The sequence below is a fragment of the Myxocyprinus asiaticus genome, chromosome 11 (genome assembly GCF_019703515.2).
Source record: "Myxocyprinus asiaticus isolate MX2 ecotype Aquarium Trade chromosome 11, UBuf_Myxa_2, whole genome shotgun sequence".
NCBI classification, from domain to species: domain Eukaryota; kingdom Metazoa; phylum Chordata; class Actinopteri; order Cypriniformes; family Catostomidae; genus Myxocyprinus; species Myxocyprinus asiaticus.
The window spans coordinates 31,887,250-31,908,337 of NC_059354.1; the positions used below are offsets into that span (position 1 = coordinate 31,887,250).

General features: G+C 40.9%; 1 protein-coding gene across 2 annotated transcripts in view; it reads left to right on the top strand.

Moving 5' to 3' along the window:
- The window catches only part of LOC127447708 (Krueppel-like factor 12), a 60,491-nt gene that overhangs the window by 22,754 nt on the left and 16,649 nt on the right, over window positions 1-21,088 (top strand). For both annotated transcript variants that reach the window (XR_007898413.1, XM_051709740.1), the window contains exons 2-3: window positions 12,751-12,833; window positions 20,491-20,977. Coding sequence is in view for 1 of the 2 variants with exons in the window: in XM_051709740.1 (XP_051565700.1) it covers window positions 12,768-12,833; window positions 20,491-20,977 (553 nt within the window). In the remaining variant the exon portion in view is untranslated. The remainder of the gene's footprint in view (window positions 1-12,750; window positions 12,834-20,490; window positions 20,978-21,088) is intronic.

Below are 21,088 nucleotides of genomic sequence, written 5' to 3' on the forward strand. Positions count from 1 at the left end.
CTAATATACTCTTTCATTCTTTAAATATAGCTAGTTTCTAAAATAAAGATGGTTATTTATTTATTTACAGCATCATTATCCCGCATTACTTTCTTTCTTCCATGGAACACAAAAGAAGAGCTTGGTTAGAATGTTCAGTCTCAGTCACCATTCACTTTCACTGTATGGAAAAAAAAAAAGATACAATGAAAGTGAGTGGTGACTAAGACTAACATATTGCCTAGTAATACCTTATGTTTTCCCAGAAGAAAGTCGTATGGTTTTGGAACCACATGAGGGTGATTAAATAGTGACATAATTTCCATTTTTGGGTGAACTATATGTATACCTTGAAGGTGAAAATTCTCTTGCTGGGCTCTCCAGGACATTGCATTGACTGTATACTTGATGATATAAACAACAGTGATCCGACTTGGAGCATTTACACTGTCTGGAGAAGGAGAGGAAGATGGATTGAGAATTAGTCATCATTACTCTTGCCTCTTGTATCACCTTGTTGCTGTTAAATACAGTTGGCAATACCCCATCCTCCATCACAACCTCTTGATTAAGTGTTAATCAATTGGAGGCTAAGACAGACAAATAGTGCCTAAATGTTAACTTCATGATGCTGTACTCAATTATGCTAATAATCTGTTCATTTGATGGTTAATGAAACAACTGAGACCTTGCTCATGGTATTGATTTCCCATTTGGAGCTCCCTTAAGGGACAAGGTTAGTTCGGCAAAAGGTTAGCTCATTTATCTGATCTAATGATCAACGTCTTGGAGTGATATGCTTATACATTACACAAGGGTATGATGACAACTCCCTGGCTGGATCTTAGACACAAAAAATCGGAGCCTGAATGGCCTGGTCATCTGTGAAACCATGTATGTCAATCCAGAACTGGGGCAGTGGTAGCTCAGCGGTTAAGGCTCTGGGTTACTAATCAGAAGGTCAGGGGTTCAGGCCCCAGCACCACCAAGATGCCACTGTTGGGCCCTTGAGCAGGGCCCTTGAGCAAGGCCCTTGACCCTATCTGCTCCAGGGGCACTGTATCATGGCTGACCCTGCACTCTGACCCCAGCCTAGCTGGGATATGTGAAAAAGAAGAATTTCACTGTATATGTGCAAATGTGTGATAAATAAAGAAAATTATTATTAATTATAATTATTAATTATTAGAAGGACAACAGCCTTCTAAGCTTCAACTTGGGTTGCCATGGCAACATTATCTCAGACAACCACTACCTGGAGCCATTGGACATCCTGATCACAATATCAATCCAATGCACACAGATTAGCTTGGAAGCATGCGCGTCAATGGCAAAAGGCTAGGATTACATTTCACAGAGAAATCATATTATTCTTAATAAGAACCTTTCACTCCACAAGGCTCAGCAGAAAATAGCTAGATAGCTTGTGGAGAAAAAGGGTTTCCTTAAAGGGATAGTTCAGAAAATTCTGTCGTCATTTACCCTCATGTTGTTCCAAACTGGTAAATTTATTTCTTCCGTCAAACACACAAGGAGATGTGAGGCCGAATGCTAGCCTCAGTCACCTTTCACTTTCATTGTATGAAAAAAGATGCAGTGAATGGTGACTGAGACTAACATACTGCCTAATATCTCCTTTTGTGATTCACAGAAGAAAGTCAAATGGGTTTATAAGGACATGAGGGTGAGTAAATAAAGACAGAATTTTTTTATATTTGGACAGTCGCTTTAAGTTCAGATGTGGAGCTGCTAATGGCTAACACACTAGCACCTACAGTATATCATGCATGGCATGCTATATAGGCATGACAAAGTTGATTCTTAGGGGTTAATCCAGTTAGTAGTATTGTCTGATCTCCACCAGAATGGGTTCAGTCCAAGTGCTGAATTGAGATCTGGTCCTCATTTCCTGCTGGCCATGCCAGGAGTGAAGTGTAATAGAGATGTTTAAATTGTATCTGCTTTGCTTGCATTCCTTCATGAGCTACTGCTAAAATAATAAGTACATGGGTTACTTCAGGACACCTGCCTCTGAGGCAGAATCACATTGTTTTGATTGGCTCTTTCGTGAGGTTCCCTTCACTAAGGGGCATGATGATAATACATATGATGGAGCCGCGGATGGCCGCCTCGGTGTGGAGAGCTCCTATTGTTTTGTTGTTTTTGTTTGTTTATCCTGTGTTTAGTAATCTTTTTCCAGTCAGTTTTACCTGAGACGAACTGCTGAACATTCGATAGCATATACCAGTCAATCTTTTCCCGGATTTTTAATATTCGGATGTTTTGTTTGACATTTTATTTGGAGATGTGGCTGTGTTGTTTACATACGCTATGAGACGCAGGCGATGGAGATGAGCAGGCGCGCTGGTCAAGCTCCAACGGCGTGGCTTTCGAACAGCGCTGCCGAGCATTCATCTTGTGAATCTCCGCTCTCTCCCTAACAAAACGGACGAACTACATCTCCTCACCCGCACAAACAAGGACTTTTCAACCTCTGCTGCCTTGTGCCTCACAGAAACCTGGTTGAGTGAAGCCATTCCAGACAGCGCGTTACATCTGCCGGGCTTCCAGCTGTTTAGAGCGGATCGCATCGCGGAGTTAACGGGGAAAACGAAAGGTGTTGGAACATGCTTTTACATCAATGAATGTTGGTGTACAGATGTAACAACGTTAAAGAAGATGTGCTGTCCTAATTTGGAAGCGCTCTTTTTTAACTGTAAGCCTTTCTACTCGCTGTGGGAGTTTTCCTCGTTTATTCTGGTGAGTGTGTATGTCGCGCCAAACACGTGTTTGAATGCTGCGCTGCAACAGCTGACTGATCAAATCACGGACACAGAACAAAAATACCCAGTTATTATTATTCTTGGGGATTTTAACAAAGCAACCCTCACACGTGAACTACCTAAATACAAACAGCACATTACATGCCCCACCAGAGACAGAAATATACTGGATCACTGCTACACAACAATAAAACTGATGCAGTCAACATAGGATTGCATCATATCCTGCAACATCTGGACAGACCAGGGACATATGCAAGGATCCTTTTTGTGGACTTCAGTTTGGCTTTCAACACCATCATCCCAGCTATTCTCCAGACTAAATTACACCAACTCTCTGTTCCCACGTCTATCTGTCAGTGGATTCCCAGCTTTCTAACAGACAGGCAGCAGCTTGTGAGACAGGGGAAATTCACTTCCAGTACCTGTACAATCAGCACTGGTGCCCCCCAGGGATGTGTGCTCTCCCCACTACTCTTCTCCCTCTACACCAACGACTGCATCGCCAAGGACCCCTCTGTCAAGCTCCTGAAGTTTGCAGAGGACACCACTGTCATCTGCCTCATCTGAGATGACGATGAGTCTGCATACAGAAGGGAGGTTAAACAGCTGGCTGTCTGGTGCAGTCAAAACAACCTTGAGCTGAACACGTTCAAAACGGTGGAGATGATTGTGGATTTTAGGAGGAACTCCCCAAAACTGTCCCCCTCACCATTCTAAACAGCACTGTGGCAACAGTGGAGTCATTCAGGTTCCTGGGCACTACCATCTCACAGGACCTGAAGTGGGAGACCCACATTGACTCCATTGCGAAAAAGGCCCAGCAGAGGTTGTACTTCCTTCGCCAGTTGAGGAAGTTCAACCTGCCACAGGCGCTGCTGATACAGTTCTACTCAGCAGTCATTGAGTCTGTCCTCTGCACTTCTATAACTGTCTGGTTTGGTTCAGCTACGAAATCAGATATCAGAAGATTACAAAGGACAGTTTGGAATGCTGAGAGGATTATTGGTTGCCCCCTGCCCTCTCTTCAAGAACTATACACTTCCAGAGTGAGGAAAAAGACTCGAACAATCACTCTGGACCCCACTCACCCTGCCCACTACCTTTTTGAACTGTTGCCTTCTTTCAGAGCTCTGAGCACCAGAACCGTCAGGCACAGGAACAGTTTTTTCCCCCAGGCTATCCATCTCATGAACAGTTAAAACTGCCCCTTTGAGCAATAATTAATGTGCAATACACAGCTTAGTCTTTTTATATTATCCAACACATCCTACCTCCTCTGCCATGTGTGTGTAAGTGTATATGTATGTATATATATATATGTGTGTGTGTGTGTGTGTGTGTGTGTGTGTGTGTATATATATATATATATATATATATATATATATATATATATATATATATACACTATATTGCCAAAAGTATTCGCTCATCTGCCTTTAGACACATATGAACTTAAGTGACATCCCATTATTAATCCATAGGGTTTAATATGACGTCGGCCCACCCTTTGCAGCTATAACACCTTCAACTCTTCTGGGAAGGCTTTCCACAAGGTTTAGGAGTGTGTTTATGGGAATTTTTGACCATTCTTCCAGAAGCGCATTTATGAGGTCAGACACTGATGTTGGACGTGAAGGCCTGGCTCACAGTCTTCGCTCTAATTCATCCCAAAGGTGCTCTGTCGGGTTGAGGTCAGGACTCTGTGCAGGCCAGTCAAGTTCTTCCACACCAAACTCGCTCATCCATGTCTTTATGGACCTTGCTTTGTGCACTGGTGCGCAGTCATGTTGGAACAGGAAGGGGCCATCCCCAAACTGTTCCCACAAAGTTGGGAGCATGGAATTGTCCAAAATCTCTGAAGCATTCAGATTTCCTTTCACTGGAACTAAGGGGCCAAGCCCAGCTCCTGAAAAACAACCCCACACCATAATCCCCCCTCCACCAAACTTCACAGTTGGCACAATGCAGTCAGACAAGTACCGTTCTCCTGGCAACCGCCAAACCCAGACTCATCCATCAGATTGCCAGATGGAGAAGCGTGATTCGTCACTCCAGAGAATGTGTCTCCACTGCTCTAGAGTCCAGTGGTGGCGTGCTTTACACCACTGCATCCGACGCTTTGCATTGCACTTGGTGATGTATGGCTTGGATGCAGCTGCTCGGCCATGGAAACCCATTCCATGAAGCTCTCTATGCACTGTTTTTGAGCTAATCTGAAGGCCACATGAACTTTGGAGGTCTGTAGCAATTGACTCTGCAGAAAGTTGGCGACCTCTGCGCACTATGTGCCTCAGCATCCGCTGACCCCGCTCTGTTATTTTAGTTGCTGTCATTCCCAATCGCTTCCACTTTATTATAATACCACTGACAGTTGACTGTGGAATATTTAGTAGCGAGGAAATTTCACGACTGGACTTGTTGCACAGGTGGCATCCTATCACAGTACCACGCTGGAATTCACTGAGTTCCTGAGAGCGGCCCATTCTTTCACAAATGTTTGTAGAAGCAGTCTGCATGCCTAGGTGCTTCATTTTATACACCTGTGGCCATGGAAGTGATTGGAACACCTGAATTCAATTATTTGAATGGGTGAGCGAATACTTTTGGCAATATAGTGTATATATATATATATATATATATATATATATATATATATATATATATATATATATATATATATATTGTCTATTGTGTATTCTATATATACTTTTTCTTTTCAATATTTATCTATTTTTGATTCAATTTTAATTATTTTTTAATAGTCTTGTTGCTGTTTTTGTATTGTTGTGTACTGGAAGCTCCTGTCACCAAGACAAATTCCTTGTATGTGTAAACATACTTAGCAATAAAGCTCATTCTGATTCTGATTCTGATGACATATCCGATAGACACACTGTCCATGTTAGCGCTTCAGTACTCATGACAGATGCTCCTATGATCCACACACATCAATAAAAATAATTTTGACAGGTTCACTTGTATTTCATCTCTTTTATTCCACAATTTGCTTTCCTTAAAGGGATAATCCACTCAAAAATGAAAGTTATGTCTTCATTTACTCACCCTCTTGGTGTTCCAAACCTGAATGGCTTCCTTCCATGGAACACAAAAGAAGATGTTAGGCACAATATTTGAGACTAAAAGCATAAGTCACCATTCACATTCATTGCATCTTTTTCTATACAGTGAAAGTGGTCCTCGTACTCCAAGTCAAATGGACTTATGCAACTGGCTAGTATGGTCAACATAAACTTGCAGCACCCAAACTGTGCAAAGCATATGAAATTTTTCATGCTCCTCCGACTCGAATGGGGGAGGAAGAAAGCCTGAAAATTAATAGTCTGTGAGCTAAATGATGTAGAAACAACCTTGGGCAAATAGCCCAAACGAGGTCTTAACACCACTTTGAACACCCTGGCGCAAAATCCATACATAAGGGATTGATTGACAGGGCATGCAAATCACCAACCCTTTTAAAGATTCCAATGCTACTAGCAGGGCCGTTTTAAGAGTCAGAAACTTATCAGCGACTGTTGCCAAGGGCTCAAACGGAGCACCCGAGAGTGCCTCTAAAACAACAGATAAATCTCATAAAGGAAATGCAGACAGGAATAAAAGTTCTAAGCCTGCATACCCGCGCATAAAACGAGAGACAAGAGAATGTCTACTGACAGAGACTCCATTGATAAGCGCATACTCAGCCACTAAAGTGGCAACATAGACATTAAGCATTGCCGGGGCAACCCCAGACCCAAAACGCTCTTGCAAAAAAATACAGCAATGTAACGACAGGGCAGTGAACTGGATTTTCACCTCGCACTGTACACCAAGAAGCAAAAATAAGACAGTTGAACATATAAAACTTCCTAGTTGATGGAGCTGTAGCATTCAGAATGGTATCAACCACAGTGGGGGATAACCCATCATTCAAAAGAGCGCCCTGTTGAGAGGCCATACCCTCAACAGGGGCCAACTTCCACAAGTTGAGGGGCCAACTTCCACAAGTTGAGGGGCCAACTTCCACAAGTCTGGCCAGGGGTGCCAAATGCTGCCCTGAGCCACGTCTGTTCTGACTGAAATCTCCCAAGGCACTTTCTCCAGGAGAGAAACCAGAGTCAAAAACCATACTTGAGATGACCAAAACGGTGCCACTAACAGAAGCCGAACCCGATCCTCATGAACACTCTGCAGAACTGTAAATACGCATTTTCGGCCACTGATGCGCCAACGCATCAATGCCCAGTGGTGCCGGGGGCGAGAGGGAAAACCAGAGGGGCAGAGTGACATCTTGCTTGAAGCGAACAGGTCCACTTCCGCTCTGCCGAACCTTCTCCAGATTTGTTCCATAATCTAAGGATGTAATGTCCACTCTCTGGGCATCAAGACCTGTCTGGACAGGAGATCTGCCTCCAAATTCAACTGGCCTGGAACATGCACAGCTCGTAGAGACAGCACATTGTCCCATGCCCACAGAAGAATGTGACGTGCCAGTCTCAGCGTGGCATGAGAATGCACTCCTCCCTGGCGATTGATGTAGGACACCACTGTCCTGTTGTCCGACCGGATGAGGACATGACTGCCCTGAATCTCCTGGAGGAAAATCTTTAATGCCAGCAGCACCATGAACATCTCCATACAGTTTATGTGCCGATATTGCCGCTGGCTCATCCTAACCCTGTAAGCTGGACGACCATCGTATACAGCGCCCCAACCTGTGGAGGAGGTGTCTGTCGTTATAACTTTGCGGCAACACACCTGTCCCAACGGAACACCTGATATCAAAAGGCAGGTCCATTTCCATGGTAACAGAGTTCGGTAGCACCCATGTGTCACTTTGTAAAGACAAAACGCATGCATCAGTGGTTGAAGTCCCTTTGTGGAGTTCATTCAGCACTGAAAAGGTCTCGCTTACAACATGCCCGGGGGAATGACAGCGGAAGCCGCAATCATGAGCTCCAAAAGCCTGTGAAATGTTCTCGCAGAGAAAACGCATCCCACTCTATACATCACTAGACACTGGTGAAATGACAGAACACGAACTGGAGACAGATGCACCTGCATCGTTCGCAAATCCAGCTCCATCCCTAAAAACAGAGTCTGTTGCCCTGGCAACAGGACACTCTTGTCTAGGTTACACACACCCCTAGATCAAATGGCTGAGAATGACATCTCAATTTTGGGCAGCCAAAGTCTCAGAGTGGGCAAACACCAACCAATCGTCGAGATAATTCAAAACACGGATGCCTTGAAGCCTCAAGGGCATCAAAGTTGCATCCATGCATTTTGTGAAAGTGTGTGGTGCCAGTGCAAGTCCGAACGGAAGGACGAAAAAGGTATATGCTTGCCCCTGAAAGCAAATCTGAGAAAGCGCCTGTGCTTTGGTGCAATCTGAATATGGAAATAAACGTACTTCAAATCTATTGTCACAAACCAGTCCCCTGGCTGCACTTGTGAAATTATTTGTTTCTGTGTCAGCATTCTGAATTGGCATTTCATTAGAGTGAAATTCAAACTCCAGAATGGAACGCAAGTCGCTGTCTTTTTTTGGGACCCGAAAATACGGCTGTAAAAGCTGCATTCTCTCTGAGAAGGGGGAATCTCCTCCATTGCCCTTTTTCTAAGAGAGAGTGAATTTCCCAAATCAAAAACAGGGCTTCCCGAACAGAAACCATTGAACACTGGTGGAGGCCGCCTGAATTTAATTACATAACCATGCTTTATTTTTCGAAATGCCTTACAGCTCCTGCTAAGCCGATGGGCAGACAGGGGGATTAATGCATGGCTCTTGCCTGCAGTGCGACCTGTAAGCATGACCACTAGATGGCATGCTTTGCTTAATTTTGCCGACTGCCCCAGAACTAGCAGCACAGCAGAGAGAAGCCTTCGCTCCTCCAATACTGTGATACTCCTCCTGAAAACGGAACCATATTCTGGTTATCGGACGTTCGAGGCATGTACAACGGTGAACTCATTCCGAAACTGACTGAAGGGCAAACAGGAGAGAAACAGATATGTTTATATGGTCCAATTTGGTTTACTGAATGGGGGCTCATCCTTAGTTACACAGCAAGCCCGTCAGGCTCATGTGTAGACCAATTTTTATCGTACATTGAGTTATATTACACATGCCCCAAGACCCTTGGTCAGGGAGGCAGAGGCCAAACTCAAGCTGAAAATATTCAATACTTTTGTCTCACCAGAATGTCCGTGTGGTCCACGAACAGGCAAAAGATAAAAGAAGCGAGTTAAAATACCTTGCATCTCCTGATAGAATCCCGAAAGAATAACCACTCCACTGGGGAATATTCTCTTATTCCAGCCCCCTCGTTCTGCGGCCGGGCTCACCGGACTTTTAGCAGTAGCTCAAGAGGGGAGAGAGAGAGAGCCTTATTCATGTGCATTCTCTCAGAACGACACAGAAAAAGACAATAGGGACAAAGGGGCCAATTTGATCCTTACCTTCCAACTTTTCGCACGCTTTGTCAGAAAATGGCTGCCAAGCTAGGCCTCAGAGCATGTCCGACAAGACTCGCACTTTCGCATAGGGGGAGGGCGAAAAACATGAAGAAGAACCCGATGTCTTTTCGTACTCCAAACTTTTCAGACGCAAAGCCCAAATCCCAAATGGCTCCTGCACATGGAGCTCCAAATCTGGAGGCTGTGAAACTGGAACAAGTGCGGATAACACCTCGTGATGAGAAATTGCAAACCTCGAAAAGTGCAGCTGTCACCGTCGGACCCTTGTTTTGTTTTTTTGGAAAAAAACTTAAAATTGCTCTGAAATTTATGCTGTATAAACGAAGTCCTTACGTGTTTGTCACTCAAAAGGGAGGATTAATAATACTTGCTTCGATGTGAGTCACTGGAACAAACACGGGCTTAGACAAAATCATGCATTGAAGAACAGAAAATGTGACTCGGTGGCGTGAAAGCGAGCGCCTTTATGGAGCCCATGACGTAGCTCCCTTGGGGCATCGCTTAAGCGCCATCAGCCAATAAATTGGCATGATTGTATAAGGGCTTCAGACCACATGACACTCAGGGCGTGACCCAATGCGATTACGCAGCTGGAGTTCCTACAAAAGGGAACCCAAACTAATGAGAGGAAACATGAATATTGCATTTCCCAAGATGCTTATGTGTCTGTTACAGTGCCTTTATGGTGTTAAACATGGTAAATTGAGTAGACGGGGGAGAGAAACTGGCTCAGTGGGAGTGCTGGAGCATCTCATCTTCCCATCATGCAGTGCTCTAAGAGTTATATTAACTTGTAATCAGATTTCAGCAGTTCATTTAAGCTGTCTCCTTGTGCATCCTTGAATGTTAAGGGAGGTGGCCCCTTTTTCATGTGTGAGAGAAGGTCTGGTAGAGCGCTGCTTGTTCTTAAGCAGAGAGCTGTAGCCTTTGTTCCAAGACTCAGACGCCTGAGGGGAGTTTTCACAAAGAAGTGGATTCTGGTAGAAAGCCTTGTCTTTTGTGTGGATATCCAAGATGGGAAATGTCAGGGGACTCTGATAGCAGAGAGATCAATGATTATGTGTGTGTATATAGATGTGTTTGTGTGTGTGTGTGTTCTGCCCCTCAGACATGCAGCAGGTCACTTGGGTGATGCTGAATATTCTTTTTTTCTCGCAGGATGTTATGTAAGGTGAATTTTTGCAATGTGAATGTGCAAGAAACTGATTTCCAGGTTCAATGCAAAGTTTAATTATGAGCATAAAGTTTAGCTTAAAGCAAATTTTAATTACGGTTCTACATAATATAAAGGCCAAATTTAAGTTTTTCTCTCTCTACTGTTTTATTAGTGTGGTTTATTCACTAAAGGTGCACTCAGTAATTTATTTCCTAAAAAAAGTTTTACTTCTAAAGAAATTAATAGTAATTTTTAAACATATGTATAAAATCATGACCACTCATGTGAGATGAAGAGTTCAGTCATATCAGTAACCTTATAAAAGCTCTTTTATTCTATTATATACATGGGGCAGGGGCACCTCATGGGGGTAGCCATATTAGAATCACATGACCAGCTGAATACTACTCGCATAATCTGCCCTGTATAACTGCTCTGTTATTGGACACTTTCACTCATGGATTTAATTAACCCTGGCTTACTGTGCATTGGGGCTGTCAAATAAAAAATGTGAATATTCGTCGAATTTAAGAAAAAAATTCACATTCGAATGCTAAAACTGTGCATTCGAATTTTAGATGTGTACGAAGAACTGACGATCACATTCTTGCACTAAAAAAGGCTAGACACAGCGCAACAAATACAGTTTAACAGAAAGCAGGTGTCTCAATATGCTTTTTAAAGTTCTTTTTAATTAGCCACATAAAGAATAAACAAAAACAAAGAAAAACAAAGACGTTCGTCTAGTGTGCATTTACAAAGAAAAACAAATGGATGGTTGCAATAGCATTTGGTGTGAACAGCCCCTTACAGTTGGTGGAGGTATTTGTCCATTGCGTCTTTCTCTCTTATAAGCGTTTCTCAGATTAAGCAATGAGTTTTTTAAACGCTTTGTCAGGAAAGATGTTCAACTTGGAAATGTGTGTCTTGAGATCCTCGTTCGGTTCCATTCTGTTGTGTTCTGTCTGATTGAATAACCCCTGGTCTGGGCTGATAGTCTGAGCTGCTTTACCACAGAGTTCAGCCAAATACCTCTGCTATCTAGGAATATTGCTACCCTACATGCAACTGTAATGAATAAAAAACAATGTTATTATACAAACAATGTTATTATAGCATGTGTCTGGGGTAGTATATTGTAGCATCAGTGCCCCTCATTTTACTTTTGACTTAACATTTGAGAATATGGACCGACTAAAACGTTTTAATTATTTATTTTATGCACATTAGTTGAAAATGAAATGCTCATTTTTAAACAGCCAGGAAAGTTCTTTGCAATAATAGAATGCTGATGCATGGTTTATGTATTTATTGCGCCCTCTTGTGGACTAAGGTAACAACATCAGTTTAAGAATCAGATGATTTTAGAATTTGAATATTATTTGAATTTTGAAAATATGTAAGGTAAAAATATTAATTTAGTTTCTCTGCTCAATTGACAACCCTACTGTGCATAGTGAATGTCTACAGTGGCATTGTTAACTGAAAATTACTGTTTGAACAAAGCAGCATCCAGGCCACTAGGTGTCAGTGTAAGCCATACTTCGATATACTTCAAAACTTTACTGAGTGCAACTTGAAAAGGCTGTCATTATTAAGTCACCCTAATGTTACTCCAAACTCATTTGGAATTATTTCTTCTGTGAACACAGAAGGTAATTTTTTTTTTAACAAGTCTTCACAGGGTTTATTTGCCCTAATATTAGTGAATAGTGACTTCTGTGTGTCAAGCTCGAAAAATGCCAAAAAGCAAAACAGTAACAGTAAATGATATGACCCATACACTACATTCCAAGTCTTCTGAGGCCATTTGATTGCTTTGTGTGATGAGCTGAACAAAATGAAAACATTCTTCACTCTCAAATAAAATCTTATTTATATGTGTTTAAATTAAAAATTTCGCAAAGTCAATAAAATCAAACCTCATTTGTTCTCATTGCATTTCATGACCAAACATGCAACATGGAGTTAAAATGAATTTTTCTGGGGGGTGAACTATTCATATAATAATCAATATATAGTATTTTTTGGCATGTTCTGTTTTTATACTGGCATTTTGTCAGTTCTGACTTGATTCCATGTTATGGCTTTCCTACTACCTGTATGCCACATTCTGCACCATTTACTCTCTTTAGAGCACTTTAGGTGTAAAATACAGACCAAAATGCAGGCCAGATGTGTTTGTTTACTCTCATTCTTAAACCTGAACTGTTTGCTAACTAATATGACATCATTGCCTGTTCTATTGTAGCCTGTGCTTTTGTTCAGAACATGCAAAGTCTGAAAAGGTGAGAGGAGTCACACGCAGCAGCTTTTTCATGCCTTTCTCTTTTTGTCTTTCTCGCCTCACAGACGCCATCAAAAACAGGATGTTAATGCTAGACGGAATGCCTGCAGTCCGAGTCAAAGTAGAACCTCTGGAATCTGAAAGAGGGGTAAGAGAACAGTTGTTTTGGATACATTTTTTTGCCCTAACCTCCCATCCACACTCCTAAATCACCCTCGTCTTTTAGCCCTCATTCTCACCCACCCCTTCAATGTGATTCCCCTAATTATTCCCAGGCATTGAGCATTGAGTGTGTGTGTGTGTGTGTGTGTGTGTGTGTGTGTGTGTGTGTGTGTGTGTGTGTGTGGAGCAGGCCTGATGGAGCACAGGGTTGTGGAGAGCCACAGCTGCAGCAGGAATGCTCCCAGGGCCTGCAGTCATGGCCACTGCAGCCATCTTGGCAGGCCTCAATCACAGATGCAGAGACACTGCTGTAGAGAGTCGTTCACTGCTTCTTTTCTTTGGCTTTTTATATAAGGGACAGTTCATGAAAATTATGTCATGATTTACTCACTCAAAATCGCATGACTTCCTTTCTTCTGTGTAACACATAAGGAGATTTTAAGCAGAATGTCAGGAACTGATGGCGAACTTTCAGGAACAGGAACTTTCATTTATTCTTTTTTTTTCCATACAATGAAAGTCAATGGTGACTGTGGCTGATATTCTGCCTAACATCTCCCTTTAGTGTTCAACTGAAGAAAGTCATTCAGAATTTCCTTATGGGTGAATTAATCCTTTAAATATTTGACTCAGGAATGTATAGTTTAGCACATAAATTGATTCTGTGCCAGGAAAGCACAGCGATATTGCTCAAACACATTATCATTATTCAGTAACTGACAGTGATGCAGTGATCAATGAATGGCTCAATATTAATTGTTTAGTTAATGTTTCATAAAAAGCATACATGGACAGATGCACCATTTTCTTGGAGAGAGAATCCTTAAGGTGCAGTCAGTTTATTTAGGAATTATCTTACAATTCGAGTTGAGCGCACATGAATGCCACCACAATGTTGTAGTTGCCAGTGGGAAAATCAGGATATTCTTTAAGACCTGACTTTTCGAGTTAGGTGCTTGTCAGTTAGAAATCTTTGTGGAAGTAAATTAATATTGATCATAATAAGTTATAAATGTTGATGGTATAATTTCCTTTGTATGGATTTTGTGTACTGTTGATGAAGAATGGCGATTAATCTTGCCAAAAAACACTACTCATTTAGTCGGTATATGAGGAGACAGGCTTTTGAGACAAAACTACTTTTCCCATTATTCTGTCACAGCACTAGAATGCAAAAATAGTGTGTGGAAGAGATAAATAAATGCGAAATTGTCAATCACATTAATTTTTTTTCTCCGACCAAAATCACTTGAACGCACATCCCACCATAATTACAATTTCCGAACTTGTAAGAAAAAACTTTCAAGGAGGACTTGAAGGCAGCATTACTATTATAAATAATTACATCTCAGAACCAGCAATGCACCCACTTTGTGTTCTACTTCTCAAGCCAGAACATCATACCAACACCTTTCTTCCTGCGAAAGGCTGATAGACTTAACTATCCATATGTGTCGAAGCACTGCCAAGCAGCAGGAAGTGTGCAACCTACACAATGTCTTTTTGAAGTGCATCTCATCGCACAGACATGGTTGTTATTTGCGTGGCCACTTGCAAAGGCCTTGCTGTGAATGGTTTGCCCCAGTTAATGCCCTCAGCTTGCTCGGCCTGCAAAAATAGACCCAGATTTCATGTAGGATTACCAAATAAAGCGAAAGTCATCAGTAAAGAGTGAAGGTGGAAACTACAGAGCTGTGTATGTACCAGAAGGTGACCAGATTTCTGAAATGAAAAACGGGGACATTTCTAGTTCAGTGGAAAATATGTCATTGAAATTTCACATTACTTAGCTATTAAATAAAAAAAGGAGACAATTCAGATGTTATGTATTTTGACCATGGTGAATGTAGTAATGTCATGAACTATAGTATATCATACTCTGTTGAATATGTCTCAATGAAATTCTGATACAGAGGTAAAGTTGATCATTTTTAATTGTCTTCTGTTACATATGAGTTTATTCTTTTCTATACTGTATACAGTAGATGACACTGTGGCATAAAAGTGAACTAAACAAACATACAAACAATGACTGAATATAGGAACAGTTGCAGCTGACTCCCTGCCCTTGGTCACACTATTTACATCAATCTTCTTACTCTCTTCTAAAGTTCCTTCTCTTCTTCACTTTTGCATCACCTTTACCTGCCACTTTCCTAAAAGTAAGACGGTAGGCTGCTAACTTGCTTGCTGGCAAATTGGCAGAGAATTTTCAAAAGAAATGATCTCACTTGACTACCATTTCCCTCAGTATTACAACTGAAATCATATGAAACACTTATGTACTATATCAGGGCCTGAAATAAATTTCTGAAGGGGGTTTTGCCCCCCTTAGATGCCTCATATTGTTGGGGATTTTTTCCACTTTGTAGCAAGGGCCGTAGGCAGGAAATTACTTTTGGGTGGGCCTCAATAAAAATGGATGGGCCAAATTTTCACCCCAAATTTTTTCAATCATATTTTCCTTAACAACAGAGCGCATTCAAGCAGTTCTTTCACACTTTTAGAAATCAGAATTTATGCATTTTTTAAACTATTTTATAAATATATATTGGAAGTCATTGAATATTCTCCAATACTCTGGGTGAGCCTGGGTCTAATTTGGGTAGGCCCAGGCCCACCCCGGCCCACCCTTGACTACACCACTTCTTGGTAGTCATGAATACAAATTATTATTATTATTATTATTACACTATTTCACCTGTTTCTATCAGTTATCTCATATGTCTTAAATACACCTTTTATTTTGATAAATTATTAAGCATTATGATGCTTCTTTTCAGTCACCAGCAAAGCGCAATGTAGTCTGTGCTGTGATGTGCTGACTTACGCTACCGTTAAAAAATTTGAGGTCACTTTCCTGAAATGTTTCTCATGATCTTAAAAATCTTTTGATCTGAAGGCGTATGCTTAAATGTTTGAAATTAGTTTTGTAGACAAAAATATAATTGTGCCACCATATTAATTTATTTAATTACAAAACTAACATTTTATTAAAAAAAAAAAAAAAAAAGTTTTTGAAATGGATGACTTGGACCGAATAATTAAGAAAAGCAGCCACTAAGTGCCCAGCATACAGATGAGAACTCCTTCAATACTCTTTAAAAAGCATCCCAGGGTGATAACTCAAGAAGTTGTTTGAGAAAATGCCAAGAGTACATTTCTGCAAATTCTAGGCAAAGTGTGGCCATTTTGAATATGCTAAAATATAACATAGTTTTGATTATTTTGGATTTTTTTAGTCACAACATAATTCCCATATTTCCATTTCTATTATTCCATAGTTGTGATGACTTGACTATTATTCTAAAATGTGAAAAAAAAAAAAAAAAAAAAAAAGAATGTGTAAGTGACCCTAAACTTTTGAATGGTAGTGTACATTTATTGTTGTTCTTTGCAGATACTTCATTATATATTTCATTTATTTTTCCATGTTATTAATGTCATATTCTTATTTTAAATGCATCAATTTTATATAATACATAACAATATAACTTCTTTATAACATAGCTAGTATGTGCCTCACCTCGAAGCTGATAACGATGATGATAATTCTTTTCAATTGCGCTTGCTCCCTGCTCCAGTTCTTAATGGCAAATCTGGCGTGAACAAGTAATCAGGAAAGGAAGATGAATGACTTAAAGCTGCTATAGCGAGCAGCCCCCTATGTTGATCTAAATAAACAGCACACAGTAAACCTTGTTGCTGGCAGGCTTCAACAGTGGCTTTCTTGCCATGTATTTTCACTTTGCGGACTGTTTTGAACACGCAGTAAAAACGGGGACATTTCCGGGGACAGCTCCAATTGGGAAAAGACTGTCAGAAACCGGTACTGTTCCCGGAAAACAGGGATGTCTGGTCACCCTAATGTAAAATAAGCATGCAGTTGAGGTTTGGAAACATTTGCTGTTTTCTGCTAAAACAGACGTTTAAGGGAAAGGTTTTTAATGCAAACAACTTTTACCACTTTACATTCCTCACACCAAAGCCTTGGATCTGTTTATGTGATTGGTTATGTTTTAGATAGGCTAATTATGTTGGCATGACAAATTGGTGTGCTATGTCTTTTCTAACTGATCGGACAGGCAGTTTTCGCACAGCAGACAATCAGAAATTAGACTTACATTGACGGAATGTTCAAACGGGCCATGCTCGTTAATTCAAACACCATCTGTCATAAAAATTCAAATGTAAAGAAACCTACATAAAGCTTATTTGCCGTTTTTATCTTCAAGTACCTCAACCCTGCCTTTGAGAGGAAAACCAGTGAAACAAAAATTAAATTCAGAGCTCTCCAAGGCCAAATTGAATACAGTGTAAAGAGAGGTGATAAGGTCTATTTGAAAGGGAGATTGGTCTCAGAGGGGCCGCAAAGGCCTGGGGTTCACCACACAATGTCCTACACACACAAACAAAACAACATGCATGGTATAAATCCTCTTAAGCATACCCTGAAGGTTACATCACAGAATTCAATAGAGCTTGAGCAAGAGTTCACTACATACAAACCTCTTACTTTTCTGTTGTGAAGAGTGATATTTTCAGCAGATAGAGAATGTTGCATTGCTGCAAATGTTTTTTTTAAATTTTTTATAAAGGACATGACCAGAAACATTTAGTCCCTTTATCTAGAAAAAAATGGGAGTTCTTAGGTATTACAGAGGCAGTGATAGTGAGGATGATATGTATGATGCTGATTGGTTATTAGAGGTACCTCCCTTCCCTTTCATACAACCCTCATTAGCAGGTTGCTGATTGCCTGCTATGCAAATAGAAATTCACTCCTTGGGTTTGATTACTACTTTGTCTGTGCAGCTGTGCAACCACATACCCAAAATGATTATAAATCTTATCATGTCCAGCATTTACAAAAGCATATCAAAAAGAGATGTTACACACATATCGTGCATTTCACATAAAATACCTGCAAATACATAAAAACCTTTCACTCCACTTAGCTTAGCAGAGAATAGTCAGAAAGCTTTTTTCTTTAAAAAAAAAAATAAAAATTTCCTTAAAGGAATAGTTCACCCAAAAATGAACATTTTGTCATCAGTTACTCACCCTCATATTGTTCCAAATATGTATGATTTTATTTTCTCTGTGGAACAGAATGACAAAATGTTAGCCTCAGTCAACATTCACTCTCATTGTATGGAAAAAAGATGCAATGAAAGTGAATGGTGACTGAGGCTAACATTCTGCTTAACATTCTGCTCTTTTGTGTTCCAGGGAAGAATGAAAGTCATATGGGTTTAGAGCAACATGAGAGTCAGTAAATAATGACAGAATTTTCAGGTGAACTGCCCCTTTAAGACTTCCACTGGACCACAAAAGAGAAAACTAATTTGGAGATATTTGCAGACCCTATAATACAGCCCACCAGTCAATTGAGTAAAACTGTGAAAAAGTCTTAATTGTACATTTCCTTTAGCCCAAAAAGTCCTAAAAGAGGCAACATGACTATTGAACCATTGTTGTCAGTGCTGTCACACTTTGCAAAGGGTCCTTTGTTCTGAAAATACTGCTGTTTTTGCCCTTCCCAGTCAATTCAGTATTGCAACCCTGACCTTGAGGTCATGTGTCCTGACCTGCAGGGCCGTAACAAGGAATTCTGGGCCCCCTGAATATATATTGCTCTGGGCCCCTTACCTATTAAAATAATACAGTTTTGAATTTGTTGTGGGCCACCCTGGACTTTTGGGGCCCTAGAATCATTACCACCTTTCACCCTACTAGCTACAGCTCTGCTGTCCTGTGACAATTGTATATGAACCCTGAATGACCTGACCTGGGTTTTACGGGTCACGTCAGCATATTTGATTGGCCGACATTTGTTTGTTTTTGGATTCAGATGCAGTTTTATTGTACTGTGTAGTGCATTCCGCTGATTCATGGGCTAGTAACGCTCAGAGTGACTCCACACATCCAAACTAAGAATAGTATGAGATCAGGGAGTTAAAAAAAAAAAAAAAAAAACGTAATTCGACATAGACCCACTCAGTCCACATTACAGCCACATAAAGAAATGTGAGTCCATAAACAAAGTTGAGCCGTGATTCTCTAGCAGACCGTTTATCACATCTGCAGTAGCAATGCGAGAACTTTTCCCCTCGGTTTAATGAGATGCTGTCATGATTAGCCGCCTGATCCAGAGTGATCATTTCACTGCATGCTTTTACTGCAGAGAGGAACGCTCTATCTGCTAGCGATTGCATTGTTTTCTTGTGCAGGCTGATGATGTTCAATTAGTTGAGATTTTACCCCATATTTTTTAGATAAAACCTTTACTCAACAATTAAAAAATGCACAGTAATTGGAAAGTTATATTTTATCCATACTGCCATATGTAATGTAAAAGTGTTTGTTTGTGTGTCGGTGATTCTCACAAACCTTGTCAAGAAAAGTCCTGCTCATATTTAAGGTAATAAAGCCTATATTTAGGAACAATAAGATGTTTTGCATAGTGACATGATTTTAAGTGCACTTAAGCACATTTTACCACCCAATTTTGATTACTGCTACACGTCCACATGTTTTACTTTCACGACTCCCATTGTTTTCAATTAATTTCTATGATTTACAGTACAGTGATTTTTAATCATAATAATGAGTACAATGTTTTTTTTTTTTTTACTAAAATCAGCAAAAATCATAGGCAGCCCCAAGGGAGTACTATGACAATATTCATTACAATTTAAATATCACTGCGTCCGAATATCCATACTTCTCTTCTATACAGTATGCCAAAAACAGTGTTCCAATGGAGTAGTATGTTCGAATCCACACTATTCATGAAGCAATAAGTGAGTAATACCCAGATGACCCACTATTTCCAGTGAGAATCTGAAGTGCGGATCAACTGGACACTTAACAATCTCATAATCCCTCAGGAGCTGAGGCGACGTCACATTCAAAATGCTAGATTTAAAAGAACGGCGGTGAACCGCGAGTCGGATGGCTCTTCTCAACTGTTGTTCCTTGTGCTAAAAATGGTGCTTGTTTAACACAATCAGAGCAGATAATTTTTACGATTGTCATTCTTACGTCATTATGTGGGTCACCGGTCAATGCCCATGTCCCCGGATGAAGTATGTCCGAAATCTATTCATATTACTCACATGCATACCAAACAGAACGTACTGTTTTGGCGGCAGATAAGTGTGTTCCTCATCAAATACAGTAAATACTCAGACAGTATGCGGTTTCGGATGCAGCTTATATGTTTTTTTCAACATTGCTGTTATGAGAGCTGGGGGTTCAGTTCACAAAAAAATCATTTTCTACACAGGTTTTGTGAGAATAACCAATGTATTTGTGAATGCATGCACAAGTTTGTGTTTTAAACCAGCACCCCGACTCATACAAGGCACAAGACAGTGCCAGAGCAGGTCAGGAGATCTGGCCCACATGATATTTTTGGAGCAGTGAAGGGCAGATTCAATAGAAATGAGTATAGCCAATAGAGACAAACTGCTCTATGATTGAGAGGAAACAAAGAGAATCCGACACAACACTGCAGGCATATCTTATTCAGTGTCATCACCTTGCAGGCCTACTGTGTTAGTTTAAAAGTGGGCCACAGCTTCCAAGACTAGGCCTGAGCTACTAAACATTTTCATTTATGTCTTTGTTTCCTGCAGTCACCTAAAGTGCACAGTTACCCTGATATGGAGGCCATGCCCCTCCTTCTCAGCAAAGTGAAAGCGGAGCCTCCAGAAGATCTTCTATCTTCTGAGCAGTTCCAGACACAGACAGAGCCAGTGGACCTGTCCATCAAGACACGGACATCATCTCCTTCGTCTAACACCTCAGCCTTCTCTCCATCCTCTTCTTCGTCATCGTCATCCTCACCTTCTGTCATCACCTCTGTCTCTTCTGGAATGCCCTCTGTGTTGACACCTGGGCCCTTGGTGGGCTCTTCACAAGGAGTTAGAGGCCAGCAGTTTTTGCACATCATCCACCCCGTCCCCCCTTCAAGCCCCAGTAAACTGGCCAGCCAGGTGCACCGCATCCCTGTGGTGGTGCAGTCGTTGCCCCTCATGTACACCACGGCTGTACGCTCCCCTTCCACCCTCAACTCCACTATCATGTTACCTCTCCTGGACAAAGCCAAGTGCCAGGGCAAAGGTGAGGACCTGTTTCTGGATTACTCATGAATCCCATTGATTATTTATTCATTTCAGTGTAGTTATCCCTTCATGTTTTGAGGAAATTAGTTGCTAGCCTAATTGGGAATAA